At 47.4% G+C, this 19,873-nt stretch overlaps 7 protein-coding genes across 7 annotated transcripts; 4 read left to right on the top strand and 3 right to left on the bottom strand.

Moving 5' to 3' along the window:
• Positions 1 to 1,674: 1,674 nt before the first annotated feature.
• Positions 1,675 to 4,891, top strand: F5891DRAFT_90048 (Sodium/hydrogen exchanger family-domain-containing protein). Its single transcript, XM_041373454.1, has 9 exons — positions 1,675 to 1,850; positions 1,907 to 1,982; positions 2,033 to 2,128; positions 2,177 to 2,833; positions 2,883 to 2,983; positions 3,032 to 3,080; positions 3,134 to 3,272; positions 3,323 to 4,382; positions 4,435 to 4,891. The coding sequence occupies exons 1-9, from the start codon at positions 1,779 to 1,781 to the stop codon at positions 4,852 to 4,854; spliced, it is 2,670 nt and encodes an 889-aa protein (XP_041218080.1). The 5' UTR covers positions 1,675 to 1,778; the 3' UTR covers positions 4,855 to 4,891.
• A 639-nt stretch (positions 4,892 to 5,530) lies between these two features.
• On the top strand, positions 5,531 to 8,923 carry F5891DRAFT_90031 (Sodium/hydrogen exchanger family-domain-containing protein). Its single transcript, XM_041373451.1, has 9 exons — positions 5,531 to 5,871; positions 5,925 to 6,000; positions 6,055 to 6,150; positions 6,197 to 6,853; positions 6,903 to 7,003; positions 7,052 to 7,100; positions 7,154 to 7,292; positions 7,342 to 8,338; positions 8,389 to 8,923. The coding sequence occupies exons 1-9, from the start codon at positions 5,812 to 5,814 to the stop codon at positions 8,800 to 8,802; spliced, it is 2,589 nt and encodes an 862-aa protein (XP_041218079.1). The 5' UTR covers positions 5,531 to 5,811; the 3' UTR covers positions 8,803 to 8,923.
• A 172-nt stretch (positions 8,924 to 9,095) lies between these two features.
• F5891DRAFT_1069672 (uncharacterized protein) lies at positions 9,096 to 9,756 on the top strand. The gene is made up of 2 exons (XM_041363248.1): positions 9,096 to 9,506; positions 9,559 to 9,756. The coding sequence occupies exons 1-2, from the start codon at positions 9,160 to 9,162 to the stop codon at positions 9,662 to 9,664; spliced, it is 453 nt and encodes a 150-aa protein (XP_041218078.1). The 5' UTR covers positions 9,096 to 9,159; the 3' UTR covers positions 9,665 to 9,756.
• A 239-nt stretch (positions 9,757 to 9,995) lies between these two features.
• F5891DRAFT_1197654 (uncharacterized protein) lies at positions 9,996 to 13,861 on the bottom strand (the record flags this gene model as incomplete). Its single annotated transcript, XM_041368516.1, has 17 exons — positions 9,996 to 10,086; positions 10,138 to 10,307; positions 10,366 to 10,560; positions 10,622 to 10,771; positions 10,822 to 11,226; positions 11,279 to 11,320; positions 11,384 to 11,449; positions 11,504 to 11,569; positions 11,624 to 11,689; positions 11,744 to 11,782; positions 11,856 to 11,999; positions 12,056 to 12,252; positions 12,306 to 12,359; positions 12,411 to 12,510; positions 13,215 to 13,436; positions 13,493 to 13,728; positions 13,780 to 13,861. The coding sequence occupies 17 exons, from the start codon at positions 13,859 to 13,861 to the stop codon at positions 9,996 to 9,998; spliced, it is 2,325 nt and encodes a 774-aa protein (XP_041218077.1).
• A 67-nt stretch (positions 13,862 to 13,928) lies between these two features.
• On the bottom strand, positions 13,929 to 14,715 carry F5891DRAFT_1197653 (uncharacterized protein; the record flags this gene model as incomplete). Its single annotated transcript, XM_041368515.1, has 2 exons — positions 13,929 to 14,326; positions 14,379 to 14,715. The coding sequence occupies 2 exons, from the start codon at positions 14,713 to 14,715 to the stop codon at positions 13,929 to 13,931; spliced, it is 735 nt and encodes a 244-aa protein (XP_041218076.1).
• A 515-nt stretch (positions 14,716 to 15,230) lies between these two features.
• F5891DRAFT_1197652 (uncharacterized protein) lies at positions 15,231 to 16,232 on the bottom strand (the record flags this gene model as incomplete). The annotated part of the gene is made up of 3 exons (XM_041368514.1): positions 15,231 to 15,761; positions 15,816 to 16,028; positions 16,083 to 16,232. The coding sequence occupies 3 exons, from the start codon at positions 16,230 to 16,232 to the stop codon at positions 15,231 to 15,233; spliced, it is 894 nt and encodes a 297-aa protein (XP_041218075.1).
• A 259-nt stretch (positions 16,233 to 16,491) lies between these two features.
• On the top strand, positions 16,492 to 19,252 carry F5891DRAFT_1131557 (uncharacterized protein; the record flags this gene model as incomplete). Its single annotated transcript, XM_041364683.1, has 7 exons — positions 16,492 to 16,606; positions 16,631 to 17,037; positions 17,089 to 17,376; positions 17,503 to 18,051; positions 18,076 to 19,000; positions 19,055 to 19,111; positions 19,161 to 19,252. The coding sequence occupies 7 exons, from the start codon at positions 16,492 to 16,494 to the stop codon at positions 19,250 to 19,252; spliced, it is 2,433 nt and encodes an 810-aa protein (XP_041218074.1).
• Between the last annotated feature and the right edge of the window lie 621 nt (positions 19,253 to 19,873).

The following is a 19,873-nucleotide window of genomic DNA, read 5'->3' as shown; positions in this document are numbered from 1 at the left end:
CGTCACCGGTTGCCCCTTGCCTATCTTGTGCGGGGGATGCCAGCTGGCTGGCGATAACTTGTCAGTGTATTTATATCGTGAATAGATCAGGCACGTTATTGAATGGGCGATGGGCATTTGAATTGCCACGTACTCGTTTTCTATGCAGAGAGACCGACTTGCATGCGACACTACCTGACACTACTCGACATCGCGAACGCTGGCATGGGCCGACGAGAGGCTCACCGGGATCGAGTCCTCATTGAAGAGATTAGGAGGACGTAGCCTGAAGAAGTTGGTCGTATGATATGCGTAGTCCAGATTTAGTTGCAAAGAGCTGGTCATCCGGTGTTCTCTGCTGTATCCGCTGCAGTGCTGTGATGACTGACAAACTTGCTTCGAAAACGTCATAGCTTGCGGGGAACATTATGTGTGCCGCGGAACCTTGTTCCATTTTGTCTCGGAAGCTTTGAGAAGAACCTTCATGACATATAACCTATTATGAGTGGGGCGAGCCATGGACATGGGGTACCAGAGGGTACTAGTTATTCGGATAGGAAACGCTGTCGACGGCGACTTGGATCATGAGCGGGTACCTGTAGAGGCACCAGTTATCAGTAAACGGTCACTAACATCACGACCGGAAGCAAGGCGCAGTAGTGCGATGATAACAAGACATGTTTCCCACGCTGCTTGAGTCCTGACTCCTGAGTGAGATAAGGGTAAAAGATGAGTCTGCGTTTACGTCGCTGTCCAAAAGTCATGCTGTTCGGGCTGCAGCCTGGCACACCGAAGATCTGTGCTGTGATACAAATTTGGGGAGGTGGTCTTACTGTTGCACCTAACGACCCGGAAACAATGACCCTAGATCTAAGACTCGAACGACTCGAGTGAGTTGACGGTCGACACATGGCTCACACTTTACTACTACGGATAAGTCTATTCCACCAATCGCGTTGTTCCATCACCATGTTGCTGATGAAGTGGGGGGCAACCTTCCGTTTTAGGCAATCAGCGATATTCGCTGACATAATGAACCTTGTTGGGCGCAATCCTGCGCAGCGATCGAGATCATGACGACGGTGGTCACAAAAGTTCCGTCTGGCCGTTCGAAAAGAGGTACTTGAATGTAAGATTGTCCGAATTAAGGACATCTAATGACTTGGCGAAGTTGGCGTACGGGGATATTGGATATATTTTTTAGACTGCGAAATATACCCAAACTCCAATCAGTAGTAAAAGTTATATTGCGATGACCCGGACCCCAACCACAATACTCCAAGCCCAAGCCTTCTGTCAGCATATGAGCGTTTGAACTTTGGGCTATCTCTACACACTTGTGTCATGGGCCCCTGTTGAGATCAGATACCAAGGCAACTACTAAATAAGAAATGTGGCTGTACTCGTAGCTTGGGATCGTATCATTTTTTGAAGAAGGGCTCGCGATTCCATCAGTTTTGTAGTCAGGCCATGGCCAATGCCCTACTGTTGCTGTGGCAGAGGTCGTAGTACGAGTGGAAAAATCGAGGTATCCAGACATGTATTCATTTGTCAAGGGCTATATTTGGGGTGTTTGCCCCGGTGTGCCTGACTCGGTACCAGGGAACCCCTCCAAAATGTTTTGTTCCGCTTGACACACTGACAAGGTCACTGCTAAGCGTGCGCGTGAATACGTGGATCAGTGAGTTAGCTGGCGTTCTATATAAACTCCGCTCTCAAAAAATCCTACTAATACTCTGAGTCATCTCACCGGTTATTAGTACTACCTACTACTACTTGCGCTCATATCGATCCTTGACATGCCTGACTTCTCAAACGCAGTCGTCAGTCTTGGGTCTGGCCTCTGGAAGAGGGCAACAGCCACGGGCCAGGTGAACTTGGCTTCTACAACATACCTCCTATTCACAATAACTAAACCATCCTTCAGGGCGGCTTATTGTCAGGCATAGATCCTTCATCCTTCACCACTTCAGATCCTCTGAGGCTATGGATTATACAAATGGGTGAATATATTCTTTTCAAAGTCTACGTCAACTTTCTAAGCCAGCCGCAGGTATAATTATCATGATGGGGCAGCTGCTATCACTTGGTTTGGGAAAAATAAAACAGCCTAAAGTCATCGCTGAAGTCCTTGGTGGAATTCTCCTTGGTCAGCTCATTTCTCATGTCGTACCAACAGCTGCTCATTTTATCCTAGGTCCAACTGCAATGGGACGAATACCTGGTTTCACCCAGCACATCTTCCCCGCTCAATCCCTCCCCTATCTCTCACTCGTTGCCAACATTGGCCTCTGCCTCTTTCTCTTCATAGTCGGTCTTGAAATAGACGCCACCGTCATCAAGCGTAGTGTTCGCTCATCTTTGTTCATCGCTCTCTCGGCCATGGCTTTGTCATTTGGTCTCGGTGCTGGCATCTCTGTGCCACTCTACCACAACTTCATTCCTTCTTCCGTCAAGTTCACGTACTTCATGCTTTTTACCGGCGTGTCATTCTCTATCACCGCTTTTCCCGTCCTTTGTCGCATCCTCACCGCACTAAAGCTCCTAGACACAACCGTCGGCATCGTTGTCCTGTCAGCTGGCGTGTGCAATGATGTCGTCGGCTGGAGTCTGCTGGCACTAGCTGTGGCCCTCGTCAATGCGACCTCCGGCCTTACAGCTCTATGGATTTTGTTGACATGCCTGGCATTCGTAATATTTCTCATGTGGCCCGTTAGAATCGCGCTGCTGTGGTTTGCTAGGTTCACCGGAAGTACGGAGAATGGACCCACTATGTTCTTCATGACAGTTACCACACTATTATTCTGGGCATGTTCGTTCTTCACGGATATTGTGGGCGTAAATGCTATCTTCGGTGAGTGATGTCATCTGTTCCTGACGTTCAATACTTATCTAGGGTATAGGGGCGTTCCTGGCAGGGCTCATCGTTCCCCGCGAAGGCGGTCTTGCTATCGCACTAACGGAGAAGCTCGAAGATATGGTAACAATCATGTTTTTGCCTCTGGTATGGGTATCTGAATTTGTCACGTCGATAAGACTAATCAGTTCGCAGTACTTCACACTCTCTGGCTTAAATACTAACCTTGGATTGCTTAACAACGGTCAGTCCTGCCAATCATGACTAGCATTGATCATCCATGAACCTTTGCGGCAGGTATCACTTGGGGATTCACCTTCGCAATTATATGCCTGGACTTTTCTGGAAAATTCACTGCATGTACGATCACCGCACGGATAATCGGAATGAGTTGGCGAGAGTCAAGCACCGTCGGATCATTGATGAGTTGCAAAGGGTCAGTGGATTAATTTCCTCTATCTTATCTGGTCATTGACATTTTTTTAGTCTCGTCGAATTGATCGTGCTCAACATTGGGCTCAATGCCGGTATTCTCACCCCAACGGTGTTCTCGATGTTCGTCTTCGAAGCGTTGATCCTCACGTTCATGACTACACCCCTCGTGTCTCTACTTTATCCTCCCGAACGCCGGACTCTTGCAGTAGTTGGAGGTGTTTCACGGGCGTCACCTGGAGATTTAGACGAAGACAAGAGCGATCGTAAGTTTCCTATGACTGAGGATCAACCATGGCGCTCCCGCTTCACTGTTGTCCTCGACAAATTCGATCACATGTCCGGGATGTTGGTGGCCACTCAACTGGTGTGCCCGCCCTCTCTTGAATCATCTTCTGCCGTCCAATCAACTATGTCGACGAGGATATCTGACAAGATGAAAATGTCTGGGTTCAGCGTGGATACTCTTCGTTTGATTGAGCTGTCGGACCGTACCTCGGACGTCATGAAGTCCTCAGCGGTTGATACCCTCATCCACACTGACCCGCTCCTGAGTGTGTTCCGCACATTCGGGGAACTCAATGATATACCGGTTTCACTCTCGCTTTCAGTTGTCCCTTATGACGACATGCCGGGTACTGTGGCCCATCATGCCAAACGATACGGATCCCAGCTCGTCCTCTTGCCGTGGCTATCGCCATCGTCCAACTTCGGCAATACAAGTGAAGACCTGTCTGGCCCGCATAACCCATTCGAATCATTTTTTGGCGGATCAAAACACACTGGCAAGTCCGCAACCACGATTCATTCACAGTTCGTGCGCAGAATATTCGCGGAGAGCAAGGCGGATGTTGCGCTGTTCATCGATCCAGCCGGCACCGGCACTGGTAGTGCGCGGCATATATTTTGCCCATTTTTCGGCGGCCCAGATGATCGGCTTGCGCTCGAGTTCGTGGTGCAGCTTTGTACTAATCCCAGAATGAGTGCGACGGTTGTGAGGATGTCAAAAAGTAGCACTGAGACCGCTGCGGTTGAAAGGCCGTCGCTCGTACATCTAGATGGGAAAGAAAGTTTAGATATGCCGGATCTAGCGTACCAAATGCCTGTCGCTTCGGTAAGTTATGTTGTTTTTCTATCTCGGTTATTTTCTGATGCGTGCTTTGTAGAATCTTGCTTTTCCAGACACAGTTTATGGCCAGACCAACACGGAAATGCGGTTTCAATCCGAGACAGCTAATAATTTCCTGTGGGGGCGATACGCCAACTCTCAACTCCCGTATGACGCACCCTCCTCGCTGAGAGCTGCTCTTTCCCGGATCAAATTCTCCGAGTTATCATCACCGTTACCGCTACATTCTGCCATCCAGTTTGCATCTGCGCATAAGCCTGTTTTGATAGTGGTAGGGCGCTCACGGCGCCTCGCGGGGGAGGATCACACGTCAGAGCTGCACCAGATCCTCAAGGAGCGGGGTAGCGTGGGACAAGATGTCATTAGAAAGACTATCGGTGATCCTGCAACTGCGTTTGTTGCCTCGGGGTGTGCGACTGCCGTCGTGGTTCTCCAGGCTTCGAATGTTGATATTTGACGTCAAATCTGTATCTGAGATAATTGATTATTATCTTGGTGTATATACCACTGTACTGCATATATAGCTACCATCTAATGTCTTCGATCCATCTTGATGTAGTAGTCTAGTACCGCCGCATCAACCTTTGTATAATAGTGAAGTTCACAGTTGCTTTGGAGGATTGGTTCCCGGTCACTTTGCGCGCTGGCCAACACCGGAGTCGGAGTCTGATTTGCACTCGATGTCGACGAATCCAAAGGTCGATGCTGTACATATGGTTCATTCAAGTTAGTTTGATAGTGCTGGTGATGACACGAGATACAAAGTCTAACCGGAGAGAGACCCGGCATCTGCCGAAAGGAATCCAAAGTAAGTTGGTTCCATTGCGCTCAGCGCTCAGCGGAGTCAGCGTTGACATTCGCTGGTCCAAGCATAGTACTAGTGCTCATTCGTCACATCGCTCCACACCTGCCAACCGCATCTACGGGTGCATTGTCTTCCAGGTGGCATGATACCAGTCTACTAGGCTACGATGGGCATTAGACCAAATTTCAATTTTCCTCCTTCCATCTCACGAACGGCCGGACATTGTAGTCATGGCGGTTGCCATTACGATGCTTTGGCTAGCAGCTAGACGAGCCAGGATGGCTGCAGGGGTCGGCTTCATCCAACATGCTCAGTGATACCAATTATTTTTCATTGTCGGATATAATTGGACTACCTGTCATCTTCACCCCCTAAATCAAACCCGTGCCCTCGAATAGCATCTAGCCACGCAGCAGACTTCCCAGCTCCACAGCCAAAAGTTATCACAAGTGATCCGTAGTTTCATCTTTGGCAACTTCACGGGAGATCATAGAGGGACGTCTGCAATAAGTCGGCCTGCGTCATGTTGGGGTGGTGATGGAACTCCGCTCTTGCGGTTGGTATTACTAGTCAAGGTGAGATTCCATCACTTGTATCTATCTTTCTCTTATGTTCATGTTCCCGGATGCTTTGCTTTTTCGAATCTGGAAGAGGGAGACCACGGGCCAGGTAAATTTTTTTTCTGTGACGCACCATTCGCGCGCAATTAAAGGACACTGCAGGGTGGCTTATTGTCAGGAGTAGATCATACAGCGTTTACCACTGCTGATGCACTGAGGCTATGCATAATTCGAATATGTAAGCGTCATCTGCTCCAAGTGCGTCCGTGGTATCAATTTAAATCCATTACAGGTATAATTGTTCTGATTGGGCGATTGCTGTCACTGGCCTTGGGCAAGATCAGACAGCCGAAAGTCATTGCTGAAGTCCTTGGCGGAATCCTCCTTGGTCAGCTCATCTCATATGGTGCCAACAGCTGCTCATTCTATCGTAGGTCCAACTGCAATGGGACGAATGCCTGGTTTCACAGAACACATCTTCCCCGCTCAATCCCTCCCATATCTCTCACTCGTTGCCAACATTGGCATCTCCCTCTTTCTCTTCACAGTGGGTCTTGAAGTCGACGCAAGCATCATCACGCGTAATGCTCGCTCATCTCTCTTCATCGCACTCTCCTCCACGGCCTTGTCCTTTAGTCTCGGCGCTGCAATTTCTGTGCCACTCTACCGCGAGTTCATTGGTCCCCCCGTCGAGTTTGTCCACTTCATGCTTTTCACCGGCGTGTCATTCTCTATCACCTCTTTCCCCGTTCTTTGTCGCATCCTCACCGCATTGAAGCTCCTAGATACAACGGTCGGCGCTGTTGCTCTGACAGCTAGCATGTGCAACGACGTATTCTGTTGGAGTCTGTTGGCACTGGCCGTGGCTCTCGTCAATGGGACCTCCGGGCTTACAGCTCTGTGGATCTTGCTGGCATTCATGGCATTCACAGCATTTCTCATGTGGCCGGTTAGAATCGCGCTGCTCCAGTTCGCTAGGTTCACAGAAAGTTTGGAGAACGGACCTACGATATTCTTCATGATGGTTATCTTGATCGTGCTTTGGGCGTGTGCGTTTTTCACGGATATCGTGGGGATCAGTGCATTTTTCGGTGAGTGATGTGCACTGCTGTGATAAAGCGATGCAGACCTCATGTTCAGGTGCGTTCCTGGCGGGTGTCATTGTCCCCCGCGAAGGAGCCCTTACTGTCTCGCTGACGAGGAAACTTGAAGATGTGGTGACGATTGTGTTTTTACCTCTGGTATGGGCGCTAGATCTGCTGCGATCGATATGGCTCATTACTTAACAGTACTTCACCCTCTCCGGGTTGAATACCGATCTTGGATTGCTTAACACTGGTCCGTCCTGCCGATAGCGACCTACACTGATAATATACTGATGCTTTCGGCAGGTACGACTTGGGGATTCATCATCGCAATCATATGTCTGGACTTTGCTGGAAAATTCAGTACCTGTACGATCACCAGTCGGATTTCCGGAATGAATTGGCGAGAGTCAAGCACTGTTGGATCGTTGATGTGTTGCAAAGGGTCAGTTTTCTGATTTCCTCTATATTGTGTGGTCCTGACAGTTTCTTAGTCCCGTGGAATTAATCATTCTCAACATTGGACTTTCTACTGGCATTCTCACGCAAAGAGTGTTCTCGATGTTCGTCCTCGAAGCCCTTGTCCTGACTTTTATAACCACACCCTTGATCTTCGTTTTTTATCGTCCTGAACACCGGGTTCATGCGCTAGCTGGAGAGGTTCCACGTTGGTCGATTGGAGATAGGGACGAAGATATAGATGCCTCCCAGTCTCCCATGACTGAGGATCGACCATGGCGCTCCCGCTTCACTGTTGTCATCGACAAATTCGACCACATGTCGGGAATGCTGGCGGCCACTCAACTGGCACTGCCAAGTCCTCGAGGGACTGAGACATGCGTGAACGCTCTCCGCTTGATCGAGATGCCAGACTGTAATTCGGACATCAGGAAGTCTTCAGTAGTGCACACCCTCATCCGTGCCGATCCGGTTATGGGCGCCTTCCGCACCTTTGGAGAGCTCAATAACATACGCGTTTTGCGTTCGCTTTATTTTGTCCCGTATGAGGACATGTCAAAAACTGTCTCCGATCATGCGACGCAACATGGATCTGAACTCACCCTCTTGCAATGGTTCCCGCCATCGTCCATTCACGGAGAGGACCCATGTAGTCCACGCAGCACGAAAATCGAACCTACAGGTACGGGAAATCCGGCAGCCATGATCCACTCGCAGTTTGTGCGTAAAATATTGGCAGAGAGCAATACGGATGTTGCCCTGTTCATCGATCCGGGCACTTCTCTCTCTGGTACCGGTCCCGGGAGTGCGCGCCACATATTTTTCCCCTTTTTCGGTGGTCCCGATGATCGACTGGCGCTTGAGTTCGTGATGCAGCTATGTACTAATCCCGGGATTAGTGCGACAGTAGTTCGGATGTCGAAAAGTGGTGCTGCGTGTGTTGCGGCCCAATGGCCACCGATCGTGCATCCAGAGCCGGAAGACAGTCATGAAACGCGGAATACAGGATACCACGGAATGCCTATTCAATCAGTACGTTGACTGCATGTGCTTCTCGTTTTTTTCTGATGGAAGTCTTGTAGACTGTCGTTATGCCGAGCATATCGTATGGACAAACACACTTCGAATCTGAGACAGCCGATACCATCCTCTGGGAGCAATATGTCAACTCGCAATCCTCGTTTGACATACATCCCTCAATCCGCGCTGCCCTGTCCTGTATCACATTCTCTGAGCATTCGTCGTCGATGCCGCTACATTCTGCCATCCAACAAGCATCTATGCGCAAACCTGTATTGGTTGTTGTTGGGCGCTCACACCGCTTTGGATCGGGCGATCTCACGCAGGAGCTGGAAAACATACTGAAGGAACGGGGTAGTGTGGAGCGGGATAATGATACTAGGAGCACTATAGGGAATGCTGCAACTGCCTTTGTTGCCTCTGGTTGTGCGACTGCGGTGGTTGTGCTGCAGGCTGCTAATGTTAGCACTGACTGAAATGGCGGGGATGTCTGACTGGTGCAGATATTTAATATCATATATCAATACTTGTATATCGTAGTAACGACCTCACCTAGATGCGTGTGTAATGTTGATGAAGGGTTCTCGAGTTCCTACTCGGAGTGTGGATAACGGTCAAAGTATGCGTCAAAATTATCGTTGACATCAAGCAGTCCAATGATGTATTCACGCCTAGAAATGTCGATGAACAGAGCAAATCGAGACTGCTGCGTGCCAACAATAGTCTTAGGAGGTGATGCTGACAAATCGCATGAACCAGAGGCCTGTGAGTCACATCATGATCAGACCTCCTGCAACTTGAATTCAAATGTATAGTGAGGAATAGCTATCACCATGGATCCTCACCCACAGGCGGATTTTGCCATTGTCGAAAAGCGCATTCGAGCTGTTACAACCATGCTACGAAACATGGGCCGTCATAGTCTGCCGTTGGTGGATCCTAAACATGTCCCTTCCCTCTTACGCCACTTTGCCAATATTATCATCCACGATGACATTTCCAGCTCTAAAGAAAAGAAAGCTATTTCAGTGACAGGTGCCATTTTTCATGATGGGGTGAACATGAAGCTCCAGGCATTAATAGTCACCCAAAATCTCTACCCCTCTTCTCCCTTGTCCGAGTTAAAGTTAGAAGAAGTGACTAAATCTCACAAATTGTTTCAAGAAGTTGTCAACAATAGGTGCGAACTTCAATGTTGTCCATATTCTCTACAGGCTGCTCATGGTTCTTAGAAATGGTGATGTATCCCTCAAAGAACGCGTCTCAGATGTTTGGACAGCCTTGGCATCCTTCGACATCAGGAAAACCCTCCGCTACAAATTTAGGCTAAGTATGTAAAACTTTCTCTAATTTATGATAATTTCGATAAATTAGACAACTTAGCGGTTTAGAGAGACTTTTTTACTGCCCCACAAGGAATTCGTTATGCATGATAAATTAGTGATAATTATGTTCAACATCAGGCAAACTTACAACCAAGAATGCTTGCAATTGACTATCGGTACGAACACTTATGCAGGAATTTGAGTTGTACAAGAACAAATTAGAGTTTGATTAAACGGGGGTATACAAACATATTTATAGTATGAGAAGGGAGCATATTTATAGCGATACTGATAAACAAATTGTAAAGGTAAACAACGCGAGACCATGACTAGGACGTCCAGAACTACTCGTCATCATCCATGCCATCAAGGTCGAGGAAAGCCATAGCATCTTTGTGTGACACTACGGCAGCGGCGCCATTAGAGCAGAGTTTCCTTTTGAGATGAATTAGTCAATGCAGCACATTCACAGCACAATGAACTTACTGGACAGCCAAGAAAATGTTGGCCATCAACTTGTGAAACTTGCTCGGCGCATTCTCCTCCATTTCGTTGAGAAAGTTTACATGGAAAGTATAGACCTCGCTGAACTGGTTGCCTGTGAAATTGAACTTGGAGGGAGATTTGTTGGACTTCCACAAGAGCGCAGCATACACCTAGTAGTACACGCTCATTAATACATGGACCAAGAGTAGATCAAGAACAAAAATGTACCGAAGTGCTGGTCAAAGCAACCATCGGAATTGTTACCTCAGGCCGTTGGGCCTTGTTTCCTGCAATCTCCTTAAAACGGTCTGTGAATTTCACGCCAACTGACTTGGACCCATTGAAGTAACGTCCCTTCATTAGGTAAGGCAATATATCCGCAGAGTAAGGTTTTGTCGCCTGCGGAATGGGGTTGTTTTCCTCCTGAAGTGCATCCACGTGCAATGCTGAGAAAATCATATACAAAATAGAATATAAAACCTACATCAAAACGCTGCGCATAATGGTAAACGTGGCTCGCCAGCAGAGCCTTAGCAGCATCAACACAATCAGGACCAAGATGGTAATATGCTGTGACTTGTGCACAAGCGTCATCTTTTAATTCGGTACGAAACAGCGGCACTCGGGCATCAACCTGCATACAATATTATAGTACTAAGCACCCTATGAAAAGTTATGACTTACCAGAGATGCAAGTGCAGACGCATACAACTCGTTAGTCTTGAGGCGATCATAGATGGGTGTGACGCCACAGGTGCGAGCTGCAGTTAAGAGGGCATCTTGTGTAAATTGGTTTTTCTCGGTGATGTCTGGATAGCCATTGATAAAGGTCATATGAACCTTGGCTTCCAGTATCGCTCGTTGGACAACACATTGGGTGCTGTCATCCTGGTCTGTGAGTTTTAACTTTCCAGGCTTTGCGCTCCGTACAAGTTTGGGCCCCTGAGAATGACCATGATGGTCGTCGTCGTCATCATCATCATCATCTAGTACCAAAACATTGTTGTTTGGAGACTTCGGATCAGCATAGTCATTTGACGCAGCCTCGAGTTCCTCCACATCATTGGAATGATCTACCCAAACAGGTGTCTGCAGCGCATAACATCAATCAAAACAGGAACCATCAGAGAAGTGAATTTACCTCGTTTTCTTGTTTACGATCACGCGCAGACTGAGCCTTTGCCTGTTGAAGGTGTCAGTTAATGAGTATCATTTTCAGCACGGATGGCATCGAGGCAATACTTACCCTGGAAGCCATGGGAGCCTTTGGTTGGGCCGACGAGAAGGGGAAAGGTTCAGCTGTCTGCCTTGACTACGAGGCATTAGTTTTATTTTCAGCACGGATGGCATCGAGGCAAAGACTTACCCTGGAAGCCATGGGAGCCTTTGGTTGGGCCGACGAGAAGGGGAAAGGTTCAGCTGTTTGCCTTGACTATGAGGCATTAGTTTTATTTTCAGCACGGATGGCATTGAGGCAAAGACTTACCCTAGAAACCATGGGAGCCTTTGGTTGGGCCAACGAGAAGGGGAAAGGTTCAGCTGTTTGCCTTGACTATGAGGCATTAGTTTTATTTTCAGCACGGATGGCATCAAGGCAAAGACTTACCCTGGAAGCCATGGGAGATGGTTCAGCCGTCTGCCTCAACTATTGAGGTATAAGTTTTGTTAGCATAAATAGCAGAGTGTACTTCAAGTTGCAAGTTAAAAAATCGGCTGACCTTGGTAGCCACAGTTGATTTAGACAGAAATGATTCAGTTTTCTGTGTCAGCTTTGGTGCAGACTCAGATGTATGAGGCCAGGTTGGTTGGGTAAGCAGGAAGTCACGCCTTTCAGCCTCTGACATTGAGACAAATTTTGGTATCTGAGTGATATTGATTGAATGTGCGGTCAGCAATCTAGAACAGTAGTAGTACTTACTTCAGCTGACAAGAACTTTACGACGGACTCCGGTTCCTCTAAGTCATCGTCAGTTTCTGCGTCAGTATCCAACTCTGAGTCGCCACTAGGTTTATAATCAGAGATATCTTCATCTGCTAAAAACGCATCATTGATCGTGCAAGACGCATCTTGGGAGGTTCGAGCTGAAGTTAGCTGCTGTTCGGTTTCTTTTCGTGCTGCAAGTACAGATGCATCATGCTGAACTGACTTGAGGTAATAAAAGGTGTACCTTTCTTTTGTGGTGGCCCCTGCCTCCCAATACCCATGCTGCCTTCATCGGACTCTGCAGATGCGTCTGGTGAGTGCATACCAGTGTGTAGAACACTGCACTTACCTTTACACTTGCTAGCCTGAGAGATTGCTGAATGACTGACTCCCTTTGATGCAAGTGAATTGCATGCTTTCTTGGCCCGCTGTTGTGTTACGAGAGGGTGCTGTCTTTTTTGACGCATGTCAGTCCTCCAGACTAGTACAGTGTGCAGTAAGTGAGTTTATTCCGGGTCCGTTCAATTTTTAACAAACTTACCAGCATTCTCCATCGCCCTTTTTTTCGCGGGTCAAATGCCTGCAAAAATATGCAATTTGTTGTCTGGATTGGCAAACGGTGGTGCACAGTGAGCACTTATTTCGGCCAGATGTGATATCGCTAGGCATGCTAAAATATACCAATGAGTGAACAATTTTCAAAGAATGTAGATGCGGGAATACCTACCTGTCTGCCAGCTAAGATTGATTTATAGCTACTAGCATCCATACTTTTGAGGGTCCCTTTTGGATTAGTTCAGGTAGTACGTACGATATCTGTTCTTCAAGTCAAATATGGTAGCAAGTCCCGAGTATTGATACCGAGTGAGGCAACATGTTATGGGATAAGACGGACCGCACATGAGGACTCAGTCAGCGATGCTGTCATATCATCAGAGGAATGGAAGAACCGGCTCAGAGGTCTAAGTACAGTAAAGCAATACCAAAAGGCCTACTATGTGAAAAAAATGTCAAGTGGTGCTAATACAGTTGTTGACGGTCGCTGAGAGTGTCCAATTCTGCAACCGTAAGATTTGTAATTATCGAACGTAACCTTCTGTGCACCTCGGAGACTGCGAATGTACGCAAAAATGACATTGAACATCTCACTCACCTCAAGTTGCATGTGCGCGATAACGACCGGAGGGTGTGACAATTGCTCGAACAATATCAGCTTCGCGATTGCCCCAATAGCAGCAAAGAGGTAGTTGAACTCTTCAAGGGGGTCTTCGATGAATTCTGATAGTCCGGTACCACTGCGCCACACAAAATGAATTAACATTTGTAATATGAAGGGCTGGTCGAGGACTCCGTCTAAGATCGTGACATCCCCGGCCTAAATACATAAATGTGAACATTAATTTTTGAAGATGCGAAGGGAATATGACGTACAGCGTTGACAGTGAATCGATGCATGAAAGCTAATGGTTGAGTGGGATCGTTGATCAATGCGTTTATGACGCGCCTCCGGAATTCATCGGGTAGAATGTTGGAGTCTACAGGGGGGTAGATATTGAAAGCGAATGGAAGACAGGTCCGCACAACCTTAACGAGGTTGCTGAAAATGGAGGTCCATGTCCCAATCAACTGTTGACGTTGACTCGATGTCATAGGGTTTGAAACACGAACTAAGGAACTAAATGTTAGAATTAGCAACTTATATGTACAAAAAAACTTACTATTCATGCCATTCATCAATGGAGTCGACTCTGCAATTGCGAGATCGATGACTTCTCGCTTCTGCACATCACTGCCAGCCATTGCGTGCAAAGTGAGCAAGTATCATATGAGTCGGGTTTTCGCAGTCCGTGTGATCTGCTTTTGGACGTCAGCTGATACCCGGATGGAGACGGGTGCACTGAGTTGTTGAGGCAGGGTCGATAGAGATGACTATGGGGGTGACAGGGACAATGGGAGCAGCGAGGTCGGTAGGTGCAATTATTGTGGGGGTGATGGGAACGTCCACACTTGTCGCATGCTGCAGGGTTTGAGGGGTCGATGTAGTAGTTGTGCTGAGGGGCATAACTTTGGGTTCCAGCAGAGGATATGGCGCAGGGATCCGACAAGAGTGTTGTGTTCTCTTGACGGTCCCCTGCAGTGCCCGGGGAGGTGGTAAAGGATAGAGGGCGTCGATCTCTGCTGACCAAGGAATCAGTGTTGGGGCAGTGGTGCCGGCATGACTTGTTGATGCTCCGCTGGTGTTAGCTCCAGACTCTTCAAGGAATGCTTCAAGTACAGTATCAGTCGTTTAAGTAAACGTGATCGTAATAACACTCACCACTGAAGGCGAGTCCATCGAAATCAATGGTGTCCTGATCTCCAGAGACCCTGCCAAACAATGCAGAGCCTCTATATGACAATGAACTAGAAGGATATGCCTGACTGGCTTGAGGGTCGATGGAGTTGAATGGGCCATGGTGCGAAGCCTCAGGTTGGTCGATGAAGTCGAATAGACCCTGGTTTGGGTCACTTTGAGTGTCATCAAGGGAATCGAATGAGATTGTCGATCCGCGATGTGGCTGCATGTCGTGGAGGGACCAAAAATCTGTAGGAGGTGATGGCGGTGGCACGAAGGGAAGGGGGGCACGCACCATGAGCACCTCGATCTTGCGCATGCCTATACCTACAAACACGTGCAAATTAATAAATACCGACTGAATTGAGCCCAGTCACTGGGACAAACTGAAACTGATCAATCAATAGAGTAATGTTCAATTTGACAATTTTCACGCACTGATGGAGAAGTTCGTTGAGATAGTCACATCAAGCACAGGTTAGGGCAGTACAAATTGCATAATTTCTAATACAACATACTCAAACATAAATCGGTAGCAAGGTGCAAGGCTGAAAACAATGTAAGATCACCAAAAATGATCACTTTGACCACTCCAGTGACCGCAACGCGTGATGAGAATTTGAGAATTCGGGACTAGAGAAGTTTGAGTTATTGGGGGAAGAAATGATGAAGCGGTGATAGGGCTGACACGAGGATTTCGAGAACTGCGAATGATGGACGTCCAAAAGCGGGCAGAAAAATATGGATGGGAAACTTGGTACAAAGCTTAGTCAGGGCGGCAATCATATGGGAAGCGAAGATGCCTACTGTGATATGAAATACGTCTTCCACGCCTCACTCATCGGAGCCAAGATCCGACAAACTAAGGTGTTCATTCTCAACGTCATCTGATCCTTCAGGTGTAACATCAGAGTCCTTGTGGAAGGGTTCAGTGGTCTGAACCTCATTGCAGAAGCGGTGACGCATGGGGAAGTATCCAGTACAGTCCGTAAGAGATTGTGCGATACATTTGTCCAATATTTTCGCAACTTGATCAGTCTGGATATTGACAGTGCGAAGAATCCGGCATTCATCTTCATAAACAGCTTGAAGATAGTTCCTGTCATCATCAGCTTCCAGGTGCCCACACTGAGAAAAATGACTCCTGTAACGTTGCAGCTCCTCCTCAGCAGAACCAAAGCATTCTTTATTTTCAGCACGGATGGCATCAGCATAGCATGCAGTAAGATCGGCTTCTTCAGCCTCCAAAGTTGAGAGAAAGAGACGTTGACGTGCAACTTCGCGGGTCAGGAGTTTGGCTTTGTACCCTTTGTACAAAGTCGCAGTTTTCATTTGTGATAGACCATTCTCCAGCTGTTCTTCCAACTTTTTAAAGATGTTTTTAACACAAAGGAAAGATATGTGACAAACATAGCTTACCTTCTCCATTGCTTCAGGTGAAAAATCTAGTTGATATCCTCGGCTCATGAACTGGCCCGCGTAACGAAGCTCCAGAGGAAGGGGATCGGGAGGATATGGCAGGTACTTCCTGGAATTTCTATTGCCCGTGGACCGCTGATGAGCGGTACTTGTAGGTACGAGTGATTTTGCAGGAAAATACATTAGGGATTCCTTCAAACCAGGAGGCTCAGCCTATGCATCCCCTGAGACAGGTCAGAAACTCAGAGTTGAGGCACTTATGGATACCTGCATGACACTCGGAGAGGATATTGGGCTAGAATTAATGAGGGTTTCAGAACTGTGAGAGACAGGAGAGGGACTGCAAGATTGAGGAGGATCTAAGGGTGGGCTGCTTGCTTGAGCAGGAGAAGGAAACGAACTCTCAGAGACTGTCATCATCCTACACAGAGGGATACCGGCGTACCAATTCAGAGCTTATGATGTATATGGCGACATGTGTTGGGATATTGATGTATCAGCGGAGTCCGAAAGGACTCCATTGAATGGGAAGTCACGGGAAGTCCGAAGCAGCGTACCATCTCAACAGATCTCAATTCTCAATACAGACAAAATGGTCAATTGTTCTGGATGTCAAGAATCATTTTCAGTAACAGGCTACAGTCAACATTTAGCCAAGACTAGACAGGGATCTTGCATGGCTGTTCTCGCAGCTTCTCGCACTGCCAACACCCAGCCGAGGAGTCCATGGTCACCTTCACTGGCTCCCACAGAGGATCAACTTGAACCCATATTCGAGGACGACTTTTTCGGTACTTACGGAGAAGATGATATAGAGTGGCTGAGTGATGATAGAAATAATTCCACCGATGAAGAGGAGGGCCTGTATGACTCAGGCGAGTGGGAACCTCCCACACAGGATGAGAATGAACGGGAGCCTCCTGTAGATGAAGATGATCAGGGCGCTGAAGAGGTATATGATATTGAAGCTCGCCAGCAGATAGAAGAACATGTTGTAGGGCAAGATAATATCGTTGTCGTACCATATCCGGATGCACGCGCAGGTAAACCCATAACTGGACGACCTACTCGCTGTGCAAATGCCACATATGGACTTGATTCTGGCAGCACTGTAAACATTTATGCCCCCTTTTCCTCCCAAATGGACTGGGATATCGCCAAATGGGCGAAGCTACATGGTTCTAGCTCAACAGCATTTACTGACTTGCTTGAAATTGAAGGAGTAAGTGCCGGTGCACAGGTACACATTCTTGACTGACATCTATGTATATAGCTCAGTGATCGTCTTGGCCTCTCATATAAGAATTCAAAAGAGCTAGACAAGATCATCGACAACAACCTTCCCGGGCGACCGAAGTTCAAGCGTGAACAAATCATTGTTGCGGGGGAAGCATTCGATGTCTTCTACAGAGACATTATTGAATGTATCAAAGCGCTGTACAGTGACCCTGACTTCGCTGATTTTCTAGTATTTGCACCCGAGCATCACTACGCTGATGAAGATCAAACTGTACGGTTGTTTCATGACATTCATACCAGCCAGTGGTGGTGGGACATGCAAGTAAGCAAACTATCATAAATCAGCATCTACCTATTTTGTTAATATGATACTCTTTAGAGAGTGCTTGATCAATGACGTCCAGGCGCCACAATCATTCCCATTATTATATCGAGCGATAAAACCCAGGTGACGATGTTCAGGAATAAAAGTGCCTATCCTGTCTATCTCACCATTGGTAACATTCCAAAAGAAATTCACCGAAAGCCATCCCGTCGCGCCCATATCCTCTTGGCATACTTGCCCACTACCCGCCTTGAGCACATCGCAAACAAAGCTTCAAGACGCCGTACTATTTCAAACCTTTATCATGCCTGTATGAGTCGCATACTGGCTCCACTTAAGACTGCTGGTACTGATGGGCTGGTAATGAGTAGTGGTGATGGCGTGGAACGTCATTGTCATCCTTTGTTCGCGTGCTTTGCAGGTGACTATCCCGAGCAATTGCTCGCTACTGGAGTGAAGGCAATGGAATGCCCGAAATGTGACATTCCTACAGAGGAACTCGGGAGTAACACGGCACCATTTGAAATACGCGACCTTCACGCTGTTTTGGACGCTCTTTCCAGGATTGACGACAGTGACCTGGTGTTTGTACAGGCATGTCGTGAAGCTGGAATCAAACCCATTATACACCCATACTGGGAGGACCTCCCTCATGCAAATATTTTTCAGGCAGTCACACCTGACGTACTACATCAGTTGTATCAAGGTCTTATCAAACATCTGCTTGGATGGCTCGCACAAGCATGTGGTGCAGCAGAGATTGATGCACGATGTCGTCGCTTACCTCCCAATCATCATATTCAAATATTCATGAAGGATATCACCAGCCTCTCACGTCTCAGCGGTACTGAACACAGTCAAATATGCCGATTTCTCCTCAGTATCATCATCGATACTCGACTTCCTGGAAACCTTGCTTCGTCTCGCCTCCTCAAGGCTGTGCGCAGTCTTCTCGACTTCCTTTACCTCGCTCAGTACCCATGTCATAGTTCTGAGACGCTGCTTTTACTGGATGAAGCTTGTGCTCTCTTTCACGACAACAAGGAGATATTCATTGACCTCGGAATACGAACCAATTTCAACCTCCCGAAGCTCCACTCAGGACGCCACTACTTGACTATGATTCAAACTTTTGGGACAACAGATAATTATAATACGGAGTACACGGAGCGGCTACATATTGATCTTGCCAAGGATGCCTACCGTGCGACCAATCATAAGGATGAATTTATACAGATGACGAAGTGGCTAGAGTGGAAGGAGAAGATCGCTCGTCATGAGCAGTTCATAAAATGGCATCTTGACGGGGATCGTGCTCCTCATCATCCGCATCCACCTGACTTATGCTTTGATCGCACCCAGCAATTGACAAAGCATCCAAGCGCTAAAGCTGTCCCCATTCAAAAATTGATCACTGACTATGGTGCAACCTACTTCCGACAGGCCCTCGCTCGTTACATCGCACAACAACAGAATCCAAATGAGGTGATTACTCACCAGCGCCTGGAAAACCTTGCTGCAGGTATTCATCTGCCTTTCCACGCTGTTCCTGTGTATCACAAGATAAAGTGGTTGTCGACTGACGCTCGGGGACACAGCGATCCGCTTGTCGCAGTGGATAGTATACATGCTAGACCCCATCGCAATGCCTGACGCGAAAATGACGTGGTACCAGCATGCTTTGATACTGCACTTATCAATGATGGTACTGGTAGTTTTGTTGGGGTTAAAGGTATAACTTAAAGGCTTGTGTCGTCATGCTTGAATAATAATGTTTCTAGGCTTCCGTGTAGGTCAAATTCGTCTTGTTTTCTCAATTCCGGCATCAGCAACACAGTTTTTGTTCCCTCCTGTTAAGGTCGTACTCTCGTAAGATCGGATCCGAAGGACTTCGGCCTCAGCTCGTACGCTGTGCCCCTTTCCCAAGTACTGTCCCTTATTTCAAAGTACTAACGATAACGCGTCCGAAGGTCCGGACGGGTCTCGTAGTATATCCGGAAGTCTTCCGGATATCGGAAACGCGTATAAGGCTAATCCGGACGTATCCGAACTAGAAACTAACAGAGTAAAGACTACCCGAAGGTAGAGCCGAGGATATAGACTATCGGAATCTATCCGAAGTCTCGGAGAGTGACAAGAGTAAGGAGAACTCAAGTCCGGAGGACAGAAAGAGGACAAACTAAGATGATATTCGAACTGAGGTACTACAGGACATATACACGAGTTTATATACTATGAGGATAACGGAAGTATCAGTAAGCAAGGGTCCGAGGCTATGTACGAAGCATGTGCAAAGGTTATCAAACGCGAGTCGGAAATGAGACATAGGTTAACGGATCAGTAATCATACCGGTAATAAGCATAACCGAAACACCGGGAAGAGGAAATACCGAATAGGCTGTGTTTAACGTTATATGAAACAGGAAATGAATTAGAAAGCTTATCGTAAATCGGATCGGAAGCGGATCTATACATCGGACCGGACCGGATCTCA

Source organism: Suillus fuscotomentosus (genome assembly GCF_016647785.1).
Source record: "Suillus fuscotomentosus strain FC203 chromosome Unknown F5891scaffold_128, whole genome shotgun sequence".
In the NCBI taxonomy this organism is placed as follows: domain Eukaryota; kingdom Fungi; phylum Basidiomycota; class Agaricomycetes; order Boletales; family Suillaceae; genus Suillus; species Suillus fuscotomentosus.
This window is presented reverse-complemented; position numbering and strand designations above follow the sequence as displayed.

Bases quoted from the DNA above. Each gene is read 5' to 3' on its own strand.
- F5891DRAFT_90048 (XM_041373454.1), top strand. From the start codon at position 1,779: ATGCCTGACTTCTCAAACGCAGTCGTCAGTCTTGGGTCTGGCCTCTGG. The intron at 2,129-2,176 runs GTCAGCTCATTT...ATTTTATCCTAG, and splicing joins CCTTGGTGGAATTCTCCTTG to GTCCAACTGCAATGGGACGA. The intron at 2,984-3,031 runs GTATGGGTATCT...ATCAGTTCGCAG, and splicing joins CAATCATGTTTTTGCCTCTG to TACTTCACACTCTCTGGCTT.
- F5891DRAFT_90031 (XM_041373451.1), top strand. From the start codon at position 5,812: ATGTTCATGTTCCCGGATGCTTTGCTTTTTCGAATCTGGAAGAGGGAG. The intron at 6,854-6,902 runs GTGAGTGATGTG...CCTCATGTTCAG, and splicing joins GGGGATCAGTGCATTTTTCG to GTGCGTTCCTGGCGGGTGTC. The intron at 7,004-7,051 runs GTATGGGCGCTA...ATTACTTAACAG, and splicing joins CGATTGTGTTTTTACCTCTG to TACTTCACCCTCTCCGGGTT.
- F5891DRAFT_1069672 (XM_041363248.1), top strand. From the start codon at position 9,160: ATGGATCCTCACCCACAGGCGGATTTTGCCATTGTCGAAAAGCGCATT. The intron at 9,507-9,558 runs GTGCGAACTTCA...CATGGTTCTTAG, and splicing joins CAAGAAGTTGTCAACAATAG to AAATGGTGATGTATCCCTCA.